Source organism: Talpa occidentalis, unplaced genomic scaffold (assembly GCF_014898055.3).
Source record: "Talpa occidentalis isolate TD23 unplaced genomic scaffold, MPIMG_talOcc4v2.1 talOcc4.16, whole genome shotgun sequence".
Lineage (NCBI taxonomy): Eukaryota > Metazoa > Chordata > Mammalia > Eulipotyphla > Talpidae > Talpa > Talpa occidentalis.
The window spans coordinates 36,013,541-36,038,853 of record NW_023601653.1 but is presented as its reverse complement, the minus strand read 5'-3'; the positions used below and the strand labels follow the sequence as shown (position 1 = coordinate 36,038,853).

At 43.5% G+C, this 25,313-nt stretch overlaps 1 protein-coding gene across 1 annotated transcript in view; it reads right to left on the bottom strand.

Annotated features, from left to right (window-relative positions):
• CPM (carboxypeptidase M) overlaps window positions 1-25,313 on the bottom strand; it is a 64,727-nt gene that overhangs the window by 20,742 nt on the left and 18,672 nt on the right. Inside the window, exon 3 of the mRNA XM_037514017.2 lies at window positions 8,021-8,118. Coding sequence (XP_037369914.1) covers window positions 8,021-8,118 — 98 coding nt within the window. The remainder of the gene's footprint in view (window positions 1-8,020; window positions 8,119-25,313) is intronic.

Genomic DNA, 25,313 nt, shown 5'->3' with positions numbered 1-25,313 from the left:
AATAAAAGAACCAATTAAGAGTCAGACAATTTAAAAAATGCTGAGGTAAAGAGATGAAATTTCAGAGGGAGTTAAAGTCCCATTTTTTGTTGTTGAGCCATATTTTGCTGCCCTGGTAAAAGCAGATTCATGCCAAATATTATTCAAATTAATTCTTTTCAACCTTAATATGTTGCAAACACTCATTCATGTTTTATGTATAAACCTCTCTTCATTTAACATAAAGTCTTTGAATATGAAACCTTAGATAGTTCAAATTTTGAAAAAGAATGTGGTCAAAACTGTCTCCATTAACTTCACCAGTCTCTCATTTAGAACACACTCTCTCTCTAAGCATGTAGACTTAATCAAGGAATCCCTAATTCAGAGACTGATAGGCTGGAGGAGCTCACCATTCTCTGGAGTCACTGATAATTCACCCAGTAGTTAAACTGGCAATAACCCAGGAAGCAGAAAATAAATTTTGGTTCACTTCAGTCAAGTTAGAGGGCCTCCCTCGTGGCACAGGGGGTAAGTCTCAACACTGAAGCTATCCCTAGCCACTGCAGCACGAGTTCGAGCCCCAGCCAGGGAGATACCCGGGCGTAGAAGACCTCTCCTGACTCGCCCACTGCTCCCCTTGGCCGTGTATTTCAATCTGCCTGTTCTGATCCCCACTCTGTCCTGGCGAATCCTCTCACCCTGCTGCACCTCTGGCCTATACCCCAGTTCTCGGATGCATGAATAAATAAAGCTTTAAAAAAGAATTTACTAACTAGATAAAAATGATTATTCTTGTTTTTCAGAGAATTTTTATAAACAATTGAATATTTTTGAGGAAACAACTACAACTTAGGCAATGTGTTGAGAGTGAGAGATAGCAAGAAAATTACCCAAAGTCACATTGCCTAACTGAGGACATCTTGCTATCATCTGAGATAATTGTAGAAAAAAGCTTGGGAAGTTGCATTTGGAAGGACAAGCTTTATTGTTTCATCTGAGTAAGTGTAGAACTTCTATTGGAGGTGACAACACAGTCAGCCTTTATCAGGGCAGGGCAGGCATGATTTCAGATATGTCCTGCTACTTATGTTAACTATTAAAATACCCTCTAGATAAAGGCATTTAGACACACAACTACATCTCACAAACTCTTTCATACCTGGCAGGCTTGTGAAAATGATGTATCCTTTATTTTTAGGTTGAAAATTATGGACACTGTTGTCCAGGAAAGGTTTTTCCTTTCAACCTATATACCTCTGGAATACAATCAACTATAAATGTGAACATTTATAAAATGTGAAAATCTGAGGGCTACATGGATATTTCAAAAGTCCAGGCCAAATAAACCATCACAGTAAAAAGAGAAATCACTGTTGTTTACAAACAGAAACTTTAAAACATCTCTAGTGGGAAATCAGGACTCAGAATTGGCAATTCAGTTAAGCTGAACAGACACATATGGGATACCTACACTTACACCTCTTCAGACCATGGACCCTGGGAGGCCCAGGCACCTTGTGAGCCCATCCTCCAACCTGTACTTTACCTGTCACTGGATTAGTTTAGGCCTACAGCTGTCAACCTTAAGCATAGAGCAATCCTCACTTCAGTATTTCCATTGGAGAGGAATTAGAGCTGTATTAACAATCTAGAGATTGCCCAGTACCAAATTTTTTTCCCTATAAAATTTTAAGCAGGGCTTCCCTGGTGGCACAGGCTGGTTGGGCACAGCGCTGTGAAGCTGTCTGCAGTCTCTGCAGTGCAGGTTCCATCCCGTCAGGTCGGGAAGCTACCCACATGGTGCAGCAGACCTCTCCTGTCTCACCCACTGCTCCCCTCAGCAGTGTATTTGGCTCAGTCAGCCTGTTTCCCACTCTCCTCTCTGGTGAATCTGCTCACCCTCCCACACATCTGGCCTGCACTCTGGTTCTTGTGTGCATGAATAAATAAATCTTAAAAAAAAATTTTAAGCACATGGGATAGGGGACAGGCACAAAACAGAGGGGGGAGGGCTTTAGAAAGGAGCAAGGAGTGATTTTCCTAGGCCCCACGTTTAGGGCCTGTACCCATGTTCAGGCTGAGAGTAGTAGATATTCCCAGTTTCAGGGCACAATTCCAGTTTTCAGTAAAGTTCTTATTGTATGTTATTAGTCACTTTACTACAAAATCAGCCAGTAGCTGAATGAGCTCATCAGTAGGGTTAGGGGTACACAGACGCACTCCCTAATGTTCTGAGTATCTGTGGAGTGAGGGAACGGTGGCGCCCACTCAGAGTGTGCTGGCATCATCCCTTCATTTAAAACCAGTGATAAGACTTGAGGTGTGTCAGCAATGCCAATTAGGGGTTTACATAAATTAAACCTAGAATTAGAGCTTCTACAATTCCACATACATGTGTATGCAAAGGAGGACCTGGATGATCTAGAAAAACAGCTGCCAGTCTCATTAAAAAGAGGATGGTAGAATCTCAGGCACTTGTTCCTTATTCTGAAAACAGCATAAACACCAAGTGGCAGAGGGTGGGAACTCTGTCATAAGCTACTCATTGTGATTCCGCAGCAACCATGGAGGGGGAGGGGCAGAAAGGACAGAGAAGGGACTTGAGGACAGTGTTACTGTAAGAGCTGACTACTTTTCTATGTGATGAATGAACCCTCATCTCAACAGTTCTAGAACTGCATAGCCATCCACACAGTTAATTAGCAATCACACATCTATGTGCTAAAATCAATAGAAAGAACATTTCAAAGGCTGGGGAGAGCAAAGGAGGCAGATCCATAGCTGGGTCTGCTCACTGCCAACACTGGATTCAGTTTATAACAAAACACAGACCCGGATTCCCTTTTTGGTAAATGAGACAAACAAATATGCCTTCTGTAGAGGTGGTCAGAAGTGACCACTGAAGCACGCAGTGTAGCTCTGTGGCTACAAGTGTTGGTGATTGCTACTACTTTCTTGTAAGGCTCTGTAACTCGTCCGTGCCTCAAGCAGGCAAGAAAAATATCTGCAATAGTGCCTTACCCTTTGTAAGAATAAGAGAATAATGAAAATCATACAGAAAAGAGAAGGTTTAACTTCATTTCTTTTGTAACAATATTTGCCTACAAATGGGCATTTTCAGTTGATTTTGCTAACCACAGTTTGCCTTTTTGCATCCTGAGTGTAACCAAGCTAATCAGCCTGACACTTACCATCAGCCAAATTAACTCATCTTCACAATTTCTAAATGCATGTTAACCAAAATGTTTCACCTAAATCCAACAAGCATTTAGATCTATCTTCCGACTTGAAGTAAATACAGCCACAATTCAATGCACAAGAAGAGAAACAAAAAATCCAGAATTTGGGACATTCTGTAGGACTGATAACTGATCTCCTTGTGAAACTATTGAAGTCCTGATTAAAACTAGTGTCATGAAAAGATCTTTCAATGCTAGATTAAAAGAGATTCAAGGTACATAGCAACGAATGCTATGCATGGTCCTGCACTGGATCCTGATTTGGATAATTGTGGGGGCATTTTGAGGAGAACTGGAGAAACCAGAAAGCAGAATATATGACAGGATAAACTGGGGAGGGGAGGGCCAAAAGCAAGGTAGACTAGGGGTGTTTGAGTGGTGGGTGTGGTTATGGTAACAACACCTGAGGGGTGTTGTTATACAATGTAAACAAATATTATAGCAAAAATAAATAATAATGATAAAAGTAATTTTATTTATTTAATTTTTATATAATTTATATATATTTTACATCATTGTTCATTTTTGTACAATATTTGCTTTCTCCTCTCAGGTGTAGTCCCTATAGAATTCCCACCACCAAGTCACCTGTGCACCATCGCTACCTCTTGTGCTCCTCCCTCCCCTGTTTTGATCCCTCTCCTTTTCCTCCCCTGCAGAGTGTCTCTGATTTATAGTTACCTGTTAATTTTTTAAAATTTATTGTTATTATTTTTTTCCCTGATCCCTTATTGGGTTCCCCTATATTCCTCCTAGAAGTGAAACCATCAATATTTTTCTTTTGATAAAATCGTAAAAGGTCACAATGGAATTCCCAGACATTACCTCCCACATTGTCAGATTCCAACAGATAAAAAAAATTTGGAGCAGTGAAAAAAAAAAGAATAAACCTTTATTGGCACAAAGGGTATGTAGTATTGATACCATAATTGGAGGTTTTCCAGCCTAGTCTCCCAGCCAGGAACGGATCCCAGGCTGCAGCTGCAGCAGCACTGAGTTGCAGCCACTAGACCCCCACGTTTGGTGTCTCACAAAGCCGCAGCAGGAACTTCGCTGACGCTCAGGCAAGCAAGCGAGAAGAGGGAGATTTGTTTAGAGAAAGAAAAAGTTCATTAAGGAGAAAAGGATCCAAAATAAAGTGGGACTGCCAGGCCTAAAAGTAGAGTGGTGCCTCAGGGAATATATATCTTCTTTCCCTGGTTATTCTAAAGCTCCACCAGTCTCTTTGTGATTGGTTAGTTCTTGGTGGTCTCACTCATTCTGTCTTAATGTCTCTGTGCCCAGAACTAAATCTCTTATCTTAGCATCCTTTCCTTTATTGCCCTTGTCCAGGGGTGTTTGATTAACCCCCTTTGGAAGCTGTTGCCCTTATCTCTGGAGCTTCCCTTATTCCGTTTGTTGCCCTTATCTCAGAAGCCTCTAACTCTGCCCAAGCCCCTGCCTGCACTGTCCCAGAAGCTGTCTAATTAACCCTAACTTGCCCCGGGACACAGTATTGTAATATTAACTTTACAATGTTACAGCTAGCAAATTAATATATAACTTATTAGATAAAAGTGCACACACGCAAGCATCTGGAAGGCTACAGAATAAGGAATTAAAAGCACTCATTTCTCAAAGGTCAGTATACAACTTTTTTTTTTTTTTTTTTTTTTAGAAACTATGCCTTTTTTTTTTTTTTTAATGATTTATTTATTTATTATTTATTTATACAAGCACTGGGTACAGTCAGACGCATGGGAGGGTGAGAGAATTCACCAGAGCGGGGACCAGAGCAGGCAGAAGGACCGAAGGACACTGCTGAGGGGAGCAGCGGGCGGCAGGAGAGGTCTGCGCGCCATGTGGGACCCTCCTCCGGTGGCCGGGGAGCAGCTGGGGATCGAACCAGCTCTGCAGAGGCTGCAGGCAGCTTCGCAACCCAGCGCTCAACCGCTGCGCCACCGGGGAGGCCCAGTATACAACTTTTTAAAAAAATCTGTATGTTTTCTAAGATGTACACATGTTGATTTAGTAATAATAACAGGTTATTTTTCACTTCATAAAGTCCTGCTTCTACAACAAGGCATAATGAAGTCAGGTAAAATGTCACGGGGGTGCACAAGCAGACGTGACCAACGAAACTGGGCCTTCCTGGTGCCACTGATGTGCACTGTCATCCAGCCCAGGTATTATGTGTGGGGCGCACGCGCGCACACACACACACACGTGCACAAACTCTCTGGGGTTAAATCCGGGAGAGAAGAAACATTTAAAAATAATGTGGTTAATTCTATCCTGGGAGCACACGTACCTGCTGCTGGGATCCTCAACATGAGGCCCACAAACCAACGCCTAAGAGATTCACAGACCCTGAGATCAGTTTCTAAGTTTGTGGCAGAGACGCAAGGGAAGGTTAAGAACTGCTGTCCTAAAATGCCCGCTATGCTGCTTTTAATAGCAGGCTTTTGAAAAATCTCTTTGACTTCAGAAAGATCTAGACAGAGGAATAAGGTGGTTAAGCCCCTTGGAGTGAGCCCTCCCTGCTCCTGCGTTATGTTTTCACCAGCCCCAGTTCCCAGCGGCACCAGGAGGAGGGTAGAATATAGAAGGATCAGAAGTTTCCAGCTGCCCAGAGCCCCCGGACACTGCTACCATCTGGGCTACATGGGGGCAACCGGGCTTCAGATCCCCTCCCCAAAACATACAGGCTTCTCCCCCCTGCCTAATCTCAGTCCTCAAAGAATAAAAGTGAACCAGAGAGCCCTGACTTGATGAGATACACTAACTACCCAGAGAGCTAGATGCCAGGCAATTGGGAAAGTGCATGAAAGGAACAAGCAAACACAGGGGTGAGTGAGGGAATGGACTCTTGCCCGTGTTTCAAAGTATCACTTCAGAGGGTTAATTTCTGAATAGCAGACTGCGACCTCCGAAATGCCAGGAATTCAATAAATAAACTACAGAAGTCAGTGAGCCCCACATGTCTCTTATTAAAAATGGACTCCCGGGGACCTTGATCAATAGACTAGATAGCAAGCAGGAGAGGAAGTCTGGGCTGCTGTCTGTACTGAGCAGTTGTCTTATTAAAAACAACTTTGGTCAGACTCTCAGAAACAGTAAGGCCTTTAAAGGCACAAAAAAGTCACAGGGGGTTGAACTTCCATCCACACCACAAGTCAGGTTTAAAGACCTCTCCCTTTCTTTCTTTCTTTCATTGTTCTTTTTTTTTTTTTTTTAAGATTTATTTATTTATGCATACAAGAACTGGGGTTTAGGCCAGAGGTGTGGGGGGGGGGTGAGAGAATTCCCCAGGGACAGAGTGGGGAGCAGAACAGGAGGATTGCCTTTCTTAGAGGCAAATGTTTGCATCTGAGCACGGGTGGCAAGGAGCCTCTCTCAGCAGGACAGGTTGGGTGGCATACCTGGAAAGGGCAGGCTGTATGTGTCACCAGGTGGGTCCTTCTCCAATAGAGCCTGGGTTAGGGGAGGGTGAAGTTGGGACAGGAAGCTGGGCACGGACTAGAGCGCGCCACCCACGCTACTGCAAACTCACAAGTGCTGTAACAAGCCAGCAAGTGGGACTTACTGGAATATGCATTTACTTCTACATTCCTTAAAGTTAAGTGTAACCTATAGGGTATTATGCCTATTCCTATGTAAATTTTCTTCACCAACGATTGGGAACTCCCTTTTCCTTCTACTTGATGGCCCAGTTGTGTGGAGTTCTGGTGACCAGGGCATAGTGCAGTTGTTATCTTAAAATACCACGAGGAAGGGAGGTAAGAAATAGAATTGAGGGTCTTCAAATGCCTAGTGATGTGCCTAGGAAGGAGGGAATGGTAAAAAGGTATTTTGCAAAAAAAAGAAAAAAAAAACAAGCCTACTCCTCCTCCCCCCCACAAAAAAAACCCACACAAGCAAGCAAGCAAGCAAGCAAGCAAGCAAAGACCTGTAACAAGGGGCCTCCCTGGTGGTGCAAGGGGTTAAGATGCAACCTATGAAGCTTACTGCAGCTGCTGCAGCACGAGTTGGATCCCCAACCAGGGAGTTGCCCACATGGCACAGCAGACCTCTCCTGTCTCGCCTGCTGCTCTCCTCAGCAGTGTATTTCAATAGATCTGCCTGTTCTGTTCCCCACTCTGTCTCTGGTGAATCCTCTCACCCCCCACACCTCTGGCCTGTACCCCGGTTCTTGTATGCATAAATAAATAAATCTTTAAAACAAAAAACAAAGACCTGGAACAAAACAAAACCAGAATTTATTCCTGCTAGATTGGGAAAGCGGCAAGACATGACTACAGAACAGAATAGTGTTTGTGTGTGGAGGCCATGACAGAACCCTCAGAGTGACAGTTTAAGTTTAAGCATTGACTTTGCGATTAAAAGTGACAAAAGCATTTTTTAAAAAAAGTTATTAGGCATTTGGATAGTTATTAGGCATCTTGGATCTTCTGATTGTTTTGGCTTCAAATATAATACAGTTCCTTTGCTGGGGCCCCGGGGTGCTGACCTGGGACGGCACACAGACCCAGGAAGGAAGGCGTGCAGGGACTTGACAGTTCAGAGCGGCGCTGTGGGTCTTCCTGCCCCACAGACAAAACAAGCTCGAGTTGCCGTGACAGGGCCCCAGGTAAATAGCCAAATGGTGCTTTAGTTGCTGACCTACTTCTTTAAGTTCCCTCTGAAGACTTCACAGGTGGACCTTTCCAGATTCTTTGTTAAAAATCATGTGCTGCTTTCTGAACATTTACACAGAAGCTCAAAAAGACTTGAGGGGAAGTTTCTCTGTCGCATTTCAGATATTCAGGTCACATACATACCTCATCTCCATGCATATTTGCCACGTACTTGAACTCCGGAATCCCAATTCTGTGTTCTTTTGGAAACCGCCCCACGACAAGAACCCAGAGGTTTCTGCCTTTACAAAGAAAGAAAAAGATAAAAAGAAATAAGTTGTCTTTTAAAATGACAAATGAACTATAGGAAAATGAAAATTGAAAACAACGTAGTTTCTCCTTCCTAAATACTTGGAGGTTTCATAGCGACTGATACTCAGATCACTAACACCTCCTTAAAATGCTTAGTTTATAGCCAGTCAAACCATTTCAATTTAGCCCAGATATTTAAACTCATGTTTTTATGTGATTTCCTCAAAGTTGAAGACTAGTTACTAAGGAAGGTAGTTCTCATTTTTCCAAATTAGTTATATATTTTGCTCCGATTCCTAGTGCTTTATAGGAACAATCTTGCTAATTCACACAATAATGCAAACTTCAAATATAGGTGATGGTTGCCGAGGAGAGCCTTTAACTCACAGTGCAAGGAAAGGGGGGAAATAAAAGCAGCAACAAGGAAACATGTAACAACGAGGGAGATGGCTTTAAATTAATAGGTCCTAAATCTTATATTCAAACGCTAACATAACAGCCCCTGGCTATGCTGGATGTGGGTGAGTCATGTCCAGTAAACTGGGGACACCATCCATCCTACCAACGCCTCAGGAAAAATCTCTAAGTTCTAGTGTGGCCATAGATGGGTGGAGACTAAAGATCAACGAGGATTTGCTCTGTGTAGAGGATACAGTTGGTCTCTGGCTCACAATCTCTCAGGTAGTCCCCTTGTCAGACACACTAAGATGGAGATTTAATGAAACTTGACAGATGAGAAAATGAATCTTTAGAAAATATTAAGTAGGGCCTCCCCGGTGGCGCAGCAGTTGAGTGCTGGGTTGCGAAGCTGCCCGCAGCCTCTACAGCACCGGTTCGATCCCCGGCCGCCACTGGGCGAGGGTCCCACATGGCGCACAGACCTCTCCTGCCGCCCGCTGCTCCCCTCAGCAGTGTACTTCGGTCCTTCTGCCTGCTCTGCTCCCCGCTCTGGCTCTGGTGAATTCTCTCACCCTCCCGCACATCTGACTGTACCCAGTGCATGTATAAATAAATAAATAAATCTTAAAAAAAAAAGAAAATATTAAGTAATCTGCTTATGACCACAGACAGCCAATAAGAGGCTATGATTTGAACTGCAGAACTGAGATTTGAATCCTGGCCTATTTGACCTCAAGTCCAGTATCCTGATCACTAACAAGACTGCCCCTTCTTCAAGAGGCTTGGCTTCCTAAGCAATTAAATGAAGGGATACCTTTCAACTTTAAAATAATCTCTTTTAATAAAACACTATAAAACTAGAGATTGGGATATTTATATTTGATATTATATATACACAAAGTTCAAATATCTATGATATCTAAACCTCACACAGTATTCAAGAGCCCACAAAAGGAATTAATGGGTTGATGTTGAGCTGGCTTCTGAAGGATTTCACCTCTAGGTCCTTAAATCAGGGGTCCCACAGGCTGAGGAACACTCAGTTGTCATGAAGAAAGCAAAGTGAAACTGATACTTGATTTGCATTTTACCATTTATTCCTACTTTATTACGACAGTACTTGAGGGAAATTTGTCATGCTAAGGTGACATGTTATGTTAAATTTAGTTACTGAATTCTTAGAAAAGACCCAGAAAATGCAGCTGATCAAATCAGTGCTACCTGTTCAGGGCAAAATCCTCACTCCTTCACTTACATGTCCATTAATTAATTAATTAACCAATTAATTTATTGTTTGTCAAATGATCCTTTTCTGAAACATTTCCTTTTTAGCTATTAACTAGCTAAACATTCCACCCCACCACTATTGAGGTCATCTATGAAGTTGGGAGGGTAGAAGCCACCTGTCAACATTGCAGCCCACTGATGGCCCCAGGCTCTCTTTAATGGTGCCGGAGAGCTCTCTAGTTCACTATTGGTGAACTATGTGGGGCTATGTTGACAGTCTCATCAAAGAGGCAGTTCCACTGTACTTGATGTTTTTCTGCTTCTTTCTGACTCTTGGCAGGTCCCTGAAGGTTGTAAGGGCAGAGGCCAAAGGTATCACCTGGATCTGGGCTCGTTTGTTCTGAATGGTCATTTTCATTGCCTCCTCAGACTGTTCCAATCACCAGTTGCCTTGGTGATATCATCACTAACTTTTTTTGGGAGACAGACCCAGGTTGTCAATCTTGTGGGTCAGGGCAGACTTGGTACTGACTTCCCCATGGCTTCCTCTCTTTGATTTCACTGGGGTTGAACTTAGATGGTGCAGTGGAGGCAGCTGGTGTCAGATGAGCCCTGATTTGGGACAACTGAAGAAAGAGTCACCTTTTTCACCTCTGAGCCAACAGCCAAAAAACACACCCATTTATTTAGTATGACTACATAAGGGCATTTAACCAGGTGATCAGATTACATAGAAGTGTCACATCTCCTATGTCCAGGGAGTTGCTGATTTACTGGAGAACAGCAACATGCAAATATAATTACACGAGAGTGTGACCTCTGGTCACAGAAATGTGTGTAAGTCACTGTTGTAGGTACAGACTAAGAAGAGATGGTTAACTTTTTCCAAGGAGGAGATCATGAAAGCTTTACAGATGTAGGTATTTATAACTTACTTTTGAATAGAGTTCTAAAGATGATTGAAGTTACCATGTGGACAAGCACAATTCATCCAGTGATCTCCCACCAGAATCACCTAATTAGAATCTTCCATTCCCAATTCTCAGGTTATTTGGAGCTTCAGTTCTTCAAAGCTCACATTTTCTGAAGCAAGTGAGGTTAGTCTATCCAAAAGGTTCAGATAGATTTTGCTCAATAAGCCCAGAGTAGGCCTCTTGTTCCCTGGGTATAGGAACTAGGGATCAATCAGAGTTCTTTGAGCCTTGGGAGGTCTATTACCATTACTTAAAGACTGCAGATTGTTTTGCTTTGAGAGTAGTGAGGGTGCTGAAGCACAGGGTAAGCTTCTGTTCTTGCCTAAGTCTTTTATTCCTACGTAATTGAAGAAGATCCTTATGCCCTAATTGAAATAATCACTGCTCTCCTTTTCATGACTTAGAATAGTTGGGAGTCTCGCCCAGTTCTAGGTATATCAGCAAACATGTTGTAGGGTAAGTGAAAAGTATCAGGCTTTTCTGCCCTCCAGCCATTAGCATTAATGATGTATCCCTGGGATCCTAGATGCATGCCTCACGGCGGACACATGGAGTAGGGTGTGGGCATGCATAGGTGGGCGCACCTGGGCTGAGACTGGGCTTATATGGGCGGCCTCATGGGGACGCCAGTGGAACCAGCAGAAAGAGTAGAAGAGAAAAAGTGCAGAGAGAATGAGAGTAGCAGCAGAGGAGAATAGGAATGCCAGAGAGCCCAGAAAGAGTGAAGACTCGCTGTGGGCTGGGAGGCCTGCCAGCCTCCCGGCCCCCTGATACCCCTGCCTGCCATGTACCTGCTAAAAGCTCAATAAAAGCCTGAAAAGCCACTGAGGGCTCCAGGACTCTACCTGTCTGCTTGGATCATAGAGATCTTGATCTGTGCCCTTCCTGCCGCTACACATGTCTTCTCCGAGACTCTCATCTCTACTTTCAGAGTAAGGATGAGGTCACCTCCTCCTTACCAGTCATGTGAAGTCTCCCCTTCTCTGTCCTTGAAACCCCAGGTCTCAAAACAAAGACAAATACTTCTGGTTTCTCCATTTGTCTTTAGAATGAACAATCAAATTCTCCATACATATGTTATAATATGTTTCTCCTTTGCTAACCAGTCAAATTGATTAGTCATGTAGTCCGAGAATAACCCAGAGGGGTATGGGATGATTTCTTTTGTGCCCTGACACAAAGAACTTTTACTGAGTTATTAAGCCTGGTTCTTTTGCAACTGGGGCTCCCTCAGAACAAACAGTGGGCAAATCGGTGTCCTGCCCCAGAAAGCTTCATGCGGGCAGTACAAGTGGCAGTAGGTTGTGGGCATTTTACTGCCACCCACCAGGGCTCAGGCAACAGGCAGAGGCTACCAATGATGGCAGATAGCAGTGGTTTCCCTACCAGCCACCTCAGGGCATGCAGGCCCTGGCTCAGGGCTGCAGGGAGGAGCACCGGACCCCACTGGGCCAGCTCCAGCGCTGTGGCTTCCTCCAGCTGCAGGCAGTAGAGAGGCCCGTGGATTTGGTGCCTGGATCCTAGAATGGACTGATCAGGTGTGAGCTGTAAGCTGGTTAGTAAATTGTCCAATCAGTGATAGGATTGAAAATGGTCCAGTCAGACCTGTGGGGTAGGGGCAGAGTAGGGGTTTTGGGGGGAGGGAGGAAATCCCTGAAAGAAGATATAAGGCAGGGCAGGGACCAGTTAGATGCTCTGACTGGCATACTCAGGCTCACTCTGTTCCTGAGCTGGACTCTGTTCCTGAGTTCTGAAGAAAAAGAAGCATCCAGCAGTTGACCTCTGAAGAAAGAAGAGAAGCCAAAAAACTTTGCAGAGGCCAGGCTGCCACACCTGCCTCTGGCTTGCCTCTGACACTGCTTGAAAGGCCCTGGGCCTGGTGTCTCAGAGAGTTGTTGGTGTGGGCCAACAACTCATGGAGAGCTGTTAACACGGCGTTTCTGACACTACCACGTCCTGGTGACCAGAGCTGTCCAGCACTGCTGATGAGTGACCCACACTCTGTCTGGGTCACTTCCAAGAGCTGTTAATTGTCTGGCAGTGCCTCTCAGTGCTGCTGCCTCCATTGCTGTCCAGTCCAGCATCCGGTGCTGTCCATCCTGACTTCAGACTATTGCTGTGGACTGCCGTGGCATCATCTCAGTGGCTCCGCCTGTGAGCACATCCAGCTGCGGTGAGTTGGCTCCTGGCCTGCAGGCCACAAGCATTTTGTTTAGGACTTCTGGTCACTATGGACCCTACGTGGGATGAGCTAGCCCGGCACTTGTGGCCTTGGGAACTCTCTGTTTCCCCGTTTGTTAAATAAACTGCATTGTTGTTCCCTGAGCCTGAGTGGTCTTGCAATTGTGCGTGGGTGAAGAACCACAGTGACCTGTTCTCTATCTGGCCATTGTCCTTTTGACAATATTGACCTACTATAACCCCCCTCTCCCTGCCCTATGGCACTCTTTCAGTAGCCTGATGGCCAAAGTAAAGGTAATTTAAACAAGATTTTTTTTTTCTACCATTGTTGCAAAGGCTACCTTTATTTGCAAAAGCAACAGCTAATTCCAGTTGTGCCAAAGAGTTCTCAAATGTTCAGCCTCTTTTCTTTACTACAAACTAAATTTTGATTCCAAATATTTCAGTGTATTCAGGAGTTCACTGGGGGTTTGACACAAATCCCAGGATGTGGCATGGGTCTCCAACTAACTGGGTTTGCTTGGGGGATTCAGGAAAAGTTTACAATTTAGAATGATTCACAAGATCCAAAAACAAGCAAGCAGACAATGCATGCTACAAGATTCTGCAGGAGTTCAGAAGTGGGAGAAGCTTGGAAAAATGATGGATAGCTTCAGTGGGTGGGGAATGAAGGAGTAATTCCCACATCAGAATTACCTGGGTCCTTATAAAATGCCAATTCCTGAACTCCAACCTCCATGTCCTTAATCAGACTCCACGGAAAAGTCTGAAACCTGCATTTAACAAGCTCCTTTGGTGATTCTGAGGCCCAGTGAAGTTTGAAAACTGCTAAGACCGAAGCAATGAACCTCCAGACAGATTTGGGAAGCAGTTGATCTTTATGTAAAACCATCTCATTTTACATATAATCATGAGCATATTTTGGTGTTAACACATGCTGTTCTTTCTTTCGTTTTTTTTTTTAAAGATTTATTTATTTATGCATACAAGAACTGGGGTGTAAGCTGGAGGTGCTGGTGGTAAGAGGATTCACCAGAGAAAGTGGGGAGTAGAAAAGGCAGATCTACTGAAGTACACTGCTGAGGGGAGCAGCAGGCGAGACAGGAGAGGTCTGCTGCGCCATGTGGGTCACCTCCCTGGCCAGCGGGGTATCGAACTCATGCTGCAGTGGCTGGCAAGAGCTTGATAGTGCTGAACTTTAACCCCTGTGCCACCAGGGAGAACCCCCACTTCTCTTTTACTTTTTATATGAATAACTTTTATAATCAGATTTTATAGTCACAATAAAGGTAAACTTAATGAAATTCTTTTTTTCCTTGGTTGAAGTCATTGCATCATCACATACGTTTCAGGAGCTCATCATTGAGAATCAGCATGGGTATCAACTATATTAAGTGCACCACTTAAAGTTCAAATCTATCCTTCACCTTACTAGTGCCCATTTTCCCTTCTCTTCTCCCTTCTGGTAACCACTCACTGATCTCACAGCCTCAGCTTTATTTTTGTTTAATTTAGATCATCTGTTTGCTTGTATTCTCTATATACCACTTCTGTGTGAAATCATATGGTATTTCTTTCTTTGTCTGACTTATTTCATGAAACATAATTTCCTTTAGTCCATCTATGTCCTACCAAATGGCAGGATTTCATTTTTTTTAAGATTTATTTATGCATTCAAGAACTGGGGTATGGGCCAGAGGTGTGGGGGGTGGGTGAGAGGATTCACCAGAGACAGAGTGGGGAGCAGAACAGGCAGATCTACTGAGATACACTGCTGAGGGAAGCAGCGGGCGAGACAGGAGAGGTCTGCTGTGCCATGTGGGTAGCTCCCTGGCCAGGGATCAAACTTGCACTGCAGTGGCTACTGATTGCCTCATAGTGCTGCGTCTTAACCCCTTGTACCACCAAGGAGGCCCCAGGATTTCATATTTTTTTAATACCTGAATAATATTCCTCTGTGTGTGTTCATTCCATGAGGCTTAACTGACATTTCCTGTTGAGTGAGCCAGACTTGCCTATGAATAGAGGAACTTGTCAAAAAGGAGCTCAGGGTCCTGCTGCTACTGTGCTATGAGCAAGTGCCTGCTCTGCCTGGCAGCAGTGATGGCACTGGGTTATGTGTGCTGAGGGCAAGTCTAAATTCTACTTAGGGTCCTCTTTTGTGACTCAGTTTAACATATGGGTGTTGGGACAGAGGGACAGGAGGCATCTGTGCCCTACCTCTAGGTAGATTTTAACTCTAACTCTTGCTGCACTGTAGTTTCCCACTGCACAGAGATCTTTGTGTGGTGTCCTATCTGCTGTGAGTGTGAGCCTGGGCCAGAGGAGGCTGGGGGACTCAGTGGTCATCACCACGGCTGCTTCAGGGGTGAAGCTGTGTGTCTGCAATCTGAGAGCCATTCTACTTGCACCTTTTCAACTAGTCCACCAGCAGTAGACCCAATGGCCACCTTTACACCCAGCATTCCTGGCTTCTTGTATACACTGATGGACCCGGCCTGCACTTGGAGGCCTCAGTCAGCTGAGTGTAGCAAACCTGCTAATGAACACAGGGCTGGGGCTTGGGGGTAGAGACTGTCACCTAGGATTGCTGCACCTTCATCAGTCTTCACAGGCATCTTGTATCCTAATCCCTCCCCTCCTTACTGCCCAGTGGTCATTCTCTGAACTGTGTAATTTACCTTCACATTTTTCATTCTTTGAGGTTGTAAATGTAATTGCTTACTTGTATAATGCCTGTCTCAATTAGAGTAATGCACAAGAGCACTGTCTGTTGTGTTCGCCATTTTGTTTGGTTTGCTTGTTTTGTTCAGTGCTATATCCTTGGCTCCTAAGGGTGCCTGGTGCATAGTCAGTGTTCAATAAATATCTATTGTAGCATTTCCAAAGTCTTTGGCACATCTCTAGAGCTATGGTCTTTCAGTCAATACTGGCACATCAGCTCCATATTCCTTTCGCTGGCTTTCAAGGTCCTCTATCACCCCACTTTCATCATATTACCCACTAACACAAATGCTCCCACTGGCGTCAGGATTCTTTCTGTACCCCAGGCTCAGCCTCAATCTTTGTATCATGCTTAACCTAAAATGCATCACTGGATTTCTTGCCTTTCTAAATCCTAGGTATTCCACAAAACCTAACTCTGATGAAGCTCTCTAGATTATTCACTCATCCTGATTTCTCCCTCTTTAGATTAGATCTTTAAAATGACATCTCAACCATTGCCACTGAAAATCTAGTCAGTTACATCAGCAAAAAAAAATTCTGCCTCTTGGTTAGCTTTCTATTTCGTGTAGAAGAGTCTGGTTTTCTTTTCTTTTTTTTTTTTTTTTTTAAATATTTATGCATACAAGAGCTGGGGTACATGCCAGAGATGCGGGGGCTGAGAGGATTCACCAGACAGAGTGGGGAACAGAAAAGGCAGACTGACTGAAATACACTGCTGAGGAGAGCAGCAGGCGAGTCAAGAAAGGTCTGTTGCACCATGTGGGTTGCTCCCTGGCCGGCCGGGGATTGAACTTGTTTTGCAGAGGCTTCAGATTGGGGTTGCTTCATAGTGTGGTGTTTAGTCTCTTGCACCACCAGGGAGGCCTGAGTCTGGTTTTCTCAATTGGGTCAGCATTGCCTAATCTGTCATACCCTTCTTCTCCTCTACTGTGTCCACCATGTGCATCCTGGTCATCCTCCAGAACTTAGGTCACCTTCCTAGCAAAGGTCTCTGCATTCTTGGTCCAACCATCCATGCCCTATGGATCTCAGATGTGGTCCCTTGTGACTTGCTCTGGCTAATGAAGTGTGGGTAGAAAATGACATGCTACTTTGAGAAAGAAGCTTTACGAGCCAATGCATGGGTGCCATCTCTTTTCCATTTATCACAACATAGAGCAGCCTCTATTAAAATATTGCCTATCAGCTTAGGATATGGAAGGAAGATGCTAGGGAGAAGAATCACAACTTACTGACATTGCACATGTAACATGAATGAGAGAAAAGTCCACCAGGTTTGGGAATATCAGTTTATAAATAAGAGATTCTTGAGCTTGCTCAGGGATACTTTTTCAATTATAAAAAGGAAAGGAAAAATATGAAGATGAGTTGGAAATTTTTCCTTCATTCTTGATTTCAAGACCGTCAAAACTTCCAGAGGAGAGTGGCTTGTCTCAGTTACTAGCCATTGACCAAACAAGATGGTAGGAGAATCTTCTGCCTTCTTGCAACTCTACTGTCATTATTCCCACTAATCCATTCCTGGTTCAGAGGATGATGAATTAGTTTCTCTTGCTCTAAAATTTTTAAAATTCCTATAAGATTATAGTAATTAAAAAAAATTGGTTTTAAAAACTGACCATAATTCTAATGTCCCAACTGAAATAACTTCTCCATGTCCCCTTCTAGCCATTTTTTTTTTTTTTTCATATAGAAGACAGGAAACTTTTTAAATCCCCAAGGTAAAAACCCCTAAAGACCTCATACTATAAAAAGCTGAGAACTTTCCTTTTTTTGGTCCCTGGGGAGAGATGTCACAGATAATCAGCTCATCTCTTTGAAGAAAATAGTTCAGCAATAATAATAGACAAGTCGAGTATTAAAGTACAATTAAGTACAGAAAGATACATTTTTATGTTATATTAAAAGATGTAATAATTACAGCTAGCATATACATTTATTCTCCATTTGAGTTTTCTCCTTTATGGTTGATCGGGGCATTCTGGTTCAGTGTTGATGTTTTGCTTCCTTCTCTGTTGGCCTTTTTATTAAGAGTCCTGTAGGTGTCACACAGCTGCAATTTATGATGAGGTCATCTGACCCGCCAAAAAAGTTTGTTGGAAGCCTGTTTATCCTCACTGCTTATTTACTGCTACCATAAGAAAACATCTTTCAGTGTCAGGAAGTAGTGGCAATTAATAGTAATTTCCCCATAAACTGCTTTGGAGAATGAAGACTTTTTCAGTCACCCTGCTCCCTGAGTTTGTGCCCTAAAAAGCTTTCTTTGTGAAGTGAAGCAAACCAGAACCCAGACAGGGGAGACTGACCTGATAACAGAAGAAGCCAACATGAGGTTGCTTCAAGGACTAAACTTACCACAGGACACTTGATGGATTAGTGGGGCTAACATAGGCAGGCTTCTCACTAGTATCACCGTTCTGAGGTTTAAACCTCACAACTGAATCAACAGTTTAATAAGGACATCAAATCTGGCATTTCAGCAACACACCGACTGCCTCAAAACAGCATCTGAGACTTCTGAAAAGATATACAGTACCCTAAAAGATTTACAATACCCTATTAGTCGCACCTTATACAATGGTGAAGTGCACAGGTTCTAGAATCAAATTTGGGATTTAAATCCCAGCTCTGCCATTACTAGCGTGGGTCTGCTAGACTTAAGCAGCCTGTTGGGCCACCATTCCTTGTTACCTGCAGTTCCACATTCCTTTACAAGGTCAGAACTGCCCTTCAGAAACCAGTCAATCAGTCATAGAGCCAAACCTTACAAGGTGCCTATCAAATCAATCAAGAGCAGAAAGCTTGCTCACTGTGGGAAGTCTATGCATCATGAGGTATGGCCAGGAACACCCAGGGGGCTGAGGACCAATGCATAAAACATGCTCCCAACTTATATATCATGAGGTATGACTGGGAATGCCCGGGGAGCCGAGAACTGATGTATGACAAGGGACACCAGAAGCTGATCAAGGGAATGCCTTGTTGATAAGATTGGAACCATGGCCAGGGGTCTGGGGTCTGGTTTCGATTACAACACTTGGTCGTCAAGCAGATAAGATTTATCTGGTCAGCAGACTCATGTCTCCCCATGAGTTTTTGTCTCCTAGATGACAAAAACACATTCTTTAGTTTCACCCATCTTTTTCTCCTTGTCCTCCTACTTCATGTAACTGATGTTGTATGATTATTCTATCAATAAAAAGGCCAGGATCTTGCTTGTCAGCATCCATCTTGCATTGTGCAGCCTGCTCCACAACTCCCGTTTCTCTACCAGTGTGGTGTTGCTGGTGCAACAACTAGCTATGTGGTATTGGGCAATCTGCTTAATCTCCCTGAAGCAGCATTCTCATCTGTGAGGTGGGGTTAATGGTACCAACTCCTCATGGGGTTCCTATGTCAGTTAATCCTCACAAAATTCAAAATTCGCCAAGAGTACCAGAAACATGGTAAGCATGCATGCATTTGTTTGAGGACCTCAAGTGCACAGAATTGTCCGAGGACAAACAATAAGCCCTAGCGTCACTGCTATTAAAGAGAAAATTCAAATACAGTGTCCATACATATGGCTAGAGACCTTATGACAACAGTCGGCAGAAATGTATGTTCCACAAGAACAGACATACAGACCAATGGAATCGAATAGAAAATCCAGAAATAAACCCACAGATTTATGGTCAACTAATCTTTGACAAAGGAGCAAAGACTCTGCATTGGAGCAAAGAAAGTTTGTTCAATAAATGGTGCTGGGAAAACTGGGTTGCTACATGCAAAAGAATGAAGCTTGACCACTACCTCACACCATACACAAAAATCAACTCAAAATGGATTAAAGAACTAGACATAAGACCTGAAACCATAAAATATGTAGAAGGAAATACAGGCGAAACACTACGTGATTTGCACATCAAAGACATCTTTACAGACACATCACCCAAAGCAGTGATAGTGAAGGCAAAGATAAACAGCTGGGACTACATCAAATTAAAGAGCTTCTGCACAGCAAAAGAGACAATAACAAAAACAAAGAGAAACCCCACTGACTGGGAGAACATTTTTGCACCCAACACTAATGATAAAGGACTGATCACAAAAATCTGCAAAGAGCTGATGAGACTCAACAACAACAAAGAAAATAACCCAGTCAAAAAATGCGCAGAAGAGCTAAAAAGAAACTTCTCTGAAGAGGAAATGCAAAGGGCCAACAGGCATATGAAAAAATGTGCAACATCACTTGTAATCAGGGAAATGCAAATAAAAACTACCATGAGATACCATCTTACACCAGTGAGAATGGCACATATTAAAAAAACTAGCAACAACAAATGTTGGCGAGGTTGTGGAGAAAAAGGAACTCTCCTGCACTGTTGGTGGGAATGCAAACTGGTCCAACCACTATGGAGAGCTGTGTGGAGATTTCTTGACCTACTAAACAGAGATTCCATATGATCCAGCAATTCCTCTCCTAGGTATTTACCCAAAGGACACAGAAACATCAATTCCAAAGAGCACCTGCACCCCTATGTTTATAGCAGCACTGTTTACAATAGCTAAGCCTTGGAAACAGCCCAAATGCCCAAAAATAGATGACTGGATCAAGAAGATGTGGTACATATACACCATGGAATATTACTCAGCATTCAAAAAAGATAAACACATGCAATTTGCAGCAACATGGATGGCGCTGGAAAGGATCATGCTCGGCAAAATAAGCCAGGAAGAAAAAGAAAAATACCGGATGGTCTCACTCATAGCAGGAATCTAGAAAACTTAAATAAGGGACCAGGAAAATGAATAACTATAAGAAAGTGAAAATCAAAATCAACAAAAAACTATGAACCAGAGACACTCTATGGGAGGGGGTGGGGGTGGGGAGGGGAGGGATTGGGGTCAAAATAAGGGGGTTGCAGTTGTATGGGGAATATAAAAATAAAATTTATTATAAAAAAAAAAAAGAAAGAAATGTATGTTCCAGATGATCTGTAGATCAGTTCAGGTAGACCAACATCTACTAGGTTTTGAAGACACTGAAGTGTAGATTCAGAAAGTGGAGGGGGCTGTCTGGAGATATCATGTCCTTCAAAATCTACTGCCACAAAAACTGTCATAAGCTTTCACACCAACAGACACCAGGTGATTTACTTTTTTTTTTTAAATAAATTTTATTTTTATATTCCCCATACAATTGCAACCCCCTTATTTTGACCCCAATCCCTCCCCTCCCCACCCCCACCCCCTCCCATAGAGTGTCTCTGGTTCATAGTTTTTTGTTGATTTTGATTTTCACTTTCTTATAGTTATTCATTTTCCTGGTCCCTTATTTAAGTTTTCTAGATTCCTGCTATGAGTGAGACCATCCGGTATTTTTCTTTTTCTTCCTGGCTTATTTTGCCGAGCATGATCCTTTCCAGCGCCATCCATGTTGCTGCAAATTGCATGTGTTTATCTTTTTTGAATGCTGAGTAATATTCCATGGTGTATATGTACCACATCTTCTTGATCCAGTCATCTATTTTTTGGGCATTTGGGTTGTTTCCAAAGCTTAGCTATTGTAAACAGTGCTGCTATAAACATAGGGGTGCAGGTGCAGGTGATTTACTTTTTTAGCCCACAGAGTAAATCTTTTTTTTAAAAAAAAGATTTATTTATGCATAAGGTCTGGGGTACAGGCAAGAGGAGCAGGGAGTGAGAGGATTCACCAGAGAGAGTGGAAAGCAGGACTGGCAGACTGACTGAAATACACTGCTGAGGGGAGCAGCGGGCAAGACAGGAGAGGTCTGCTGTGCCATGTGGGTAGCTCCCTGGCCAGCTGTGGATTAAACTTGTGCTGCAGTGGCTGGCAGTAGCTTGATAGTGCTGTCTTTAACCCCTGCACCACCAGGGAGGCCCTGAATCTTATTCAAGATACCCAGGACAAAATGCCTGAGGCTGGTGTACAGGTTGCCACAAGGGCAGGTTACCTTGGCTAATTGTGCCAAAGCATTAGCCATCAATACATCTTTCACAACATTTTCTCACATGGCTCCCTTGCCAAAGTGCAAAAAAAGAGGAAGGGGAGGTGGACTGGGGCTGCGGCAGAGGAAAGTATGAGGCAGAGGCCTGAATGCCACCAGTCTGTGAACAAAGGAGAAACCCTAACTCATCCAGTAGATATTAAACCATGTGAAGACCATAGGTTTGCGGCTTTCAAAGCCCCTTTCAATGTATCCTTTAACAAAATCACAGCAATTGTTTGCATCAACAAACTCAAGAAGCTATGTGGTAAATGCTAATCTTTTTCAAAGGAGTGGTGAATATGAGATTTATTTACCTACCTGTTTCTGTTTATTTTTTATTTCTTTAAGGATTTATCCATGCATACAAGAGCTGGGGTACAGGCCAGAGATGCAGGGGGTGAAAGGACTCACCAGAGTCAGTGGGGAACAGAACAGGCAGACTGACCAAAGAACACCGCCACGGGGAGAAGCAGGCAAGCCAGGAGAGGTCTGCTGCACCATGTGGGTCTCTCCCTGGCCAGCCGGGGATCAAACTCATGCCGCAGAGGCCACGGACCACCTCATAGCGTGGCGCCCAACCCCTTGTGCCACCAGGGAGGCCCTCTGTTTATTTTTAATATAGCCAAGAAGAAGATGAGCATATATGCCACCATAGCCCTGATCATTTAAACCATGAGCTGGTGCTAATTATTTTTTTGTAATAAAGTAGGATATTAAATTTGCTGTACCTACCATTGCAAAGTCAATACAAATATAACTATTTGCTTAAAAAAAAAAAAAAAAAACCAACACTACAAGCCCAGTACCAGGCATTCACATCACTGCAACACCCTTCAGAAATTACCAATGGATTTCTGAACAACATCAAGGGGCATCATGGGTTAAGTGCTTTAGTCACAAGTTCTACTGTCTTGGAACTTTTCTGGAGTTTCACTGAGAATTTCAGGGTTACAAAGGGGGAAGCCTATTGAAATGACATCATAATCTGGAATCTGAGGAAGAACTCAAGATTTCAGAAAAATCTACCTGCTTAAAATAATGATAGTATTCATAATTTCCAAAGTTTTTTTTTCCACACACTTCATCTTACTTAATCTATAACAGAACCCTATGGATGGGTGGGGCAGACATTACTATCTTCACTCTAGAGATGAGAAACAGGCCCAGGCACCCTGGGCTTTTCACTGTTTGTTTGATTTACTCTAAGGTTGTTCTGCATTGCTTCTGCAAGGTAAAACCAAACTTCCTTTGTGACCACCTTAGATGCCATAGATACTTAACCTTTCCTCCAGCAAAGAACTTGAGGAATGTAACTCTTAAATCCATGAGGCATCTAACTCCCAAAACAAAGCAAAAGCTTGGTCTTCCATGGCCCTCTCCCCACCCCACAAAGGCAACTATCACTTAGTTGCTTCTTCAAGCAGTGGCATTAGACTCCTTGATGAGCAAAGGTTTTCTGGAATGTCATGTATTTACTTTCTTTTGTGATGTGTTTACTTTCTTTTGTGTGTCTAGAAACTTTAGGACACTAATTCCTTGCCCTTTAAAGACCATTTTATAGCTGCAAAGCAGACCTGTGTACACATAGACAAAACCCAGCATTTATTTTGGAAGTCACTGTTTCCCAACTGTTTGGCTGTGTTTTTTACAATTGACTGACCATAAGTCTTTCCTAAGCTGAAGGCCACAGCATTAACAATGGTCTCTCATCCCCATATGGGCAGCTTTTACTCAATGTGTGCAATTGAGCAACACTGAGAGCTCAGACTTTGAAATGTCCATCAGAGCAGACCCAAGATTCTATGGGTCACTGACACTGAACATTTTTAAGGTCAGAAAATCTCCCAGGCCCAAGTCTTAAGCTTCATCAAACTGTGCAATTAGGTTCTATCTCAGATCAGCTCCTACCTCTAAAATGAGTGTTGAGATAGGCCTGTTTCTGAAGGCTCATGAGGAAATGCAGCTGTTACTAAGCCATCTGAATTTACTTACCTATTGAAATATATCTGGATCTCTGTTAGTGTGTATGTATTTAACAATGTATGCCCTGCCAGCTTAACAGAGGATAGGAGGCATCTTGGTCACATAGCACGTTGCTCACTGGCCGACTAATTTCAGGAATGAGTGGGCCACCTGACATGTCAAAAGGCCTACAGGTGATTTCATGCACATGAATGATATAAGTCAGCCTCTTGAAAGCATCTACTTCTCCATGGGCTGTGACACAGAAACCTTAGTGCAAAAACCAAATGATTATAAGGAATCATCTCAGATTCTTTTTGGCTCTATTAGGCACTTTCTCACAAGGGGGGACCGTAACTTTCACTCACTTCATGTCTGCAGGGACAATCAGCTCTCACCCTTCATTTGCCGAACATGGTGGCCAACCTTTATTGTTTCTGACAATGTGCCTCACTTAACCTCAGTTGAGTTGAAATGTGTAGACAGTGACTGTATTTAAGTTGTCACCTATTTCACTTCACACACAATCAAATGTTTGAACTGAAAGGATGAGGCTGATACTTAAGGGAAGATGGGCCATGAGAGGGCTTCCCTGGTGGCTCAAGGGGTTAAGCACAGCACTGTGAAGCAATTCGCAGCCTCTGCAGCATGAGTTCCATCCCTGGCTGGCCAGGGAGCTGCCCACATGGCACAGCAGACCTCTTCTGTCTCCCCCACTGCTCCCCTCAGCAGTATATTTCAGTCAGTCTGCCTGTTGTGCTCCCCACCATCTCTGGTGAATCCTCTCACCCTCCCCCACACCTCTGGCCTGTACCCCAGTTCTTATAAGCATAAATAAATAAATCTTTTTTAAAAAAAGATGGGCCATGAGAGCTGTTAGGGTTTCCTCATTGCTCAAGTAGGCAGGGCTCAGCTAGAATTACTAACAGGACAACATCTCGAGATAGCACTCAGAATTACATGAGCTCTTAGAGACCAAGACAATGTACTGCTTTCCATTTTAGTGCACATGTAAATAGTCATGAATCATATGATGAAGGCTCAGTGGGAAGACTGGGGAGAGCCTTTTATTTGGGTGGAAAGGGAAAAAGAGGTACTGGGGGTACAGCTGGTGACAGTCATGACTTGCATCTAATGGAGATCAACTTTGGTAGAACAGAGCCAGGCGTGGCATTTATCCTTTGTCTATTAAGATGCAGGAAGATTTTTTTTTTAAAGATTTATTTTTATTTATTTATACAAGCACTGGGTACAGTCAGAAGCGCGGGAAGGTGAGAGAATCACCAGAGCCAGAGCGGGGAGCAGAGCAGGCAGAAGGACCGAAGTACACTGCTGAGGGGAGCAGCGGGCGGCAGGAGAGGTCTGCGCGCCATGTGGGACCCTCCTCCGGTGGCCGGGGAGCAGCCGGGGATCGAACCGGCGCTGCAGAGGCTGCGGGCAGCTTTGCAACTGAGCGCTCAACCGCTGCGCTACCGGGAGGCCCTGCAGGAAGATTTTTAACCTTATAGGCATGAGAAGGATTCAGATAAGCCATGTTGCAGGCACTTTATACAGAGTTTATCTGTTTTTATGGATTAAAAAAAATGTTACTGGTTAAGATATAGCCTACCGTGTAAATTCAGTTATCTCAATTCTTTTGCTCAGCTTATATAGTCCTGTTGCTTGTCAGCATTAAGCAGAGAAACAACAGTCTCACCCAGTAGCACCACTGTGTTTCTTATA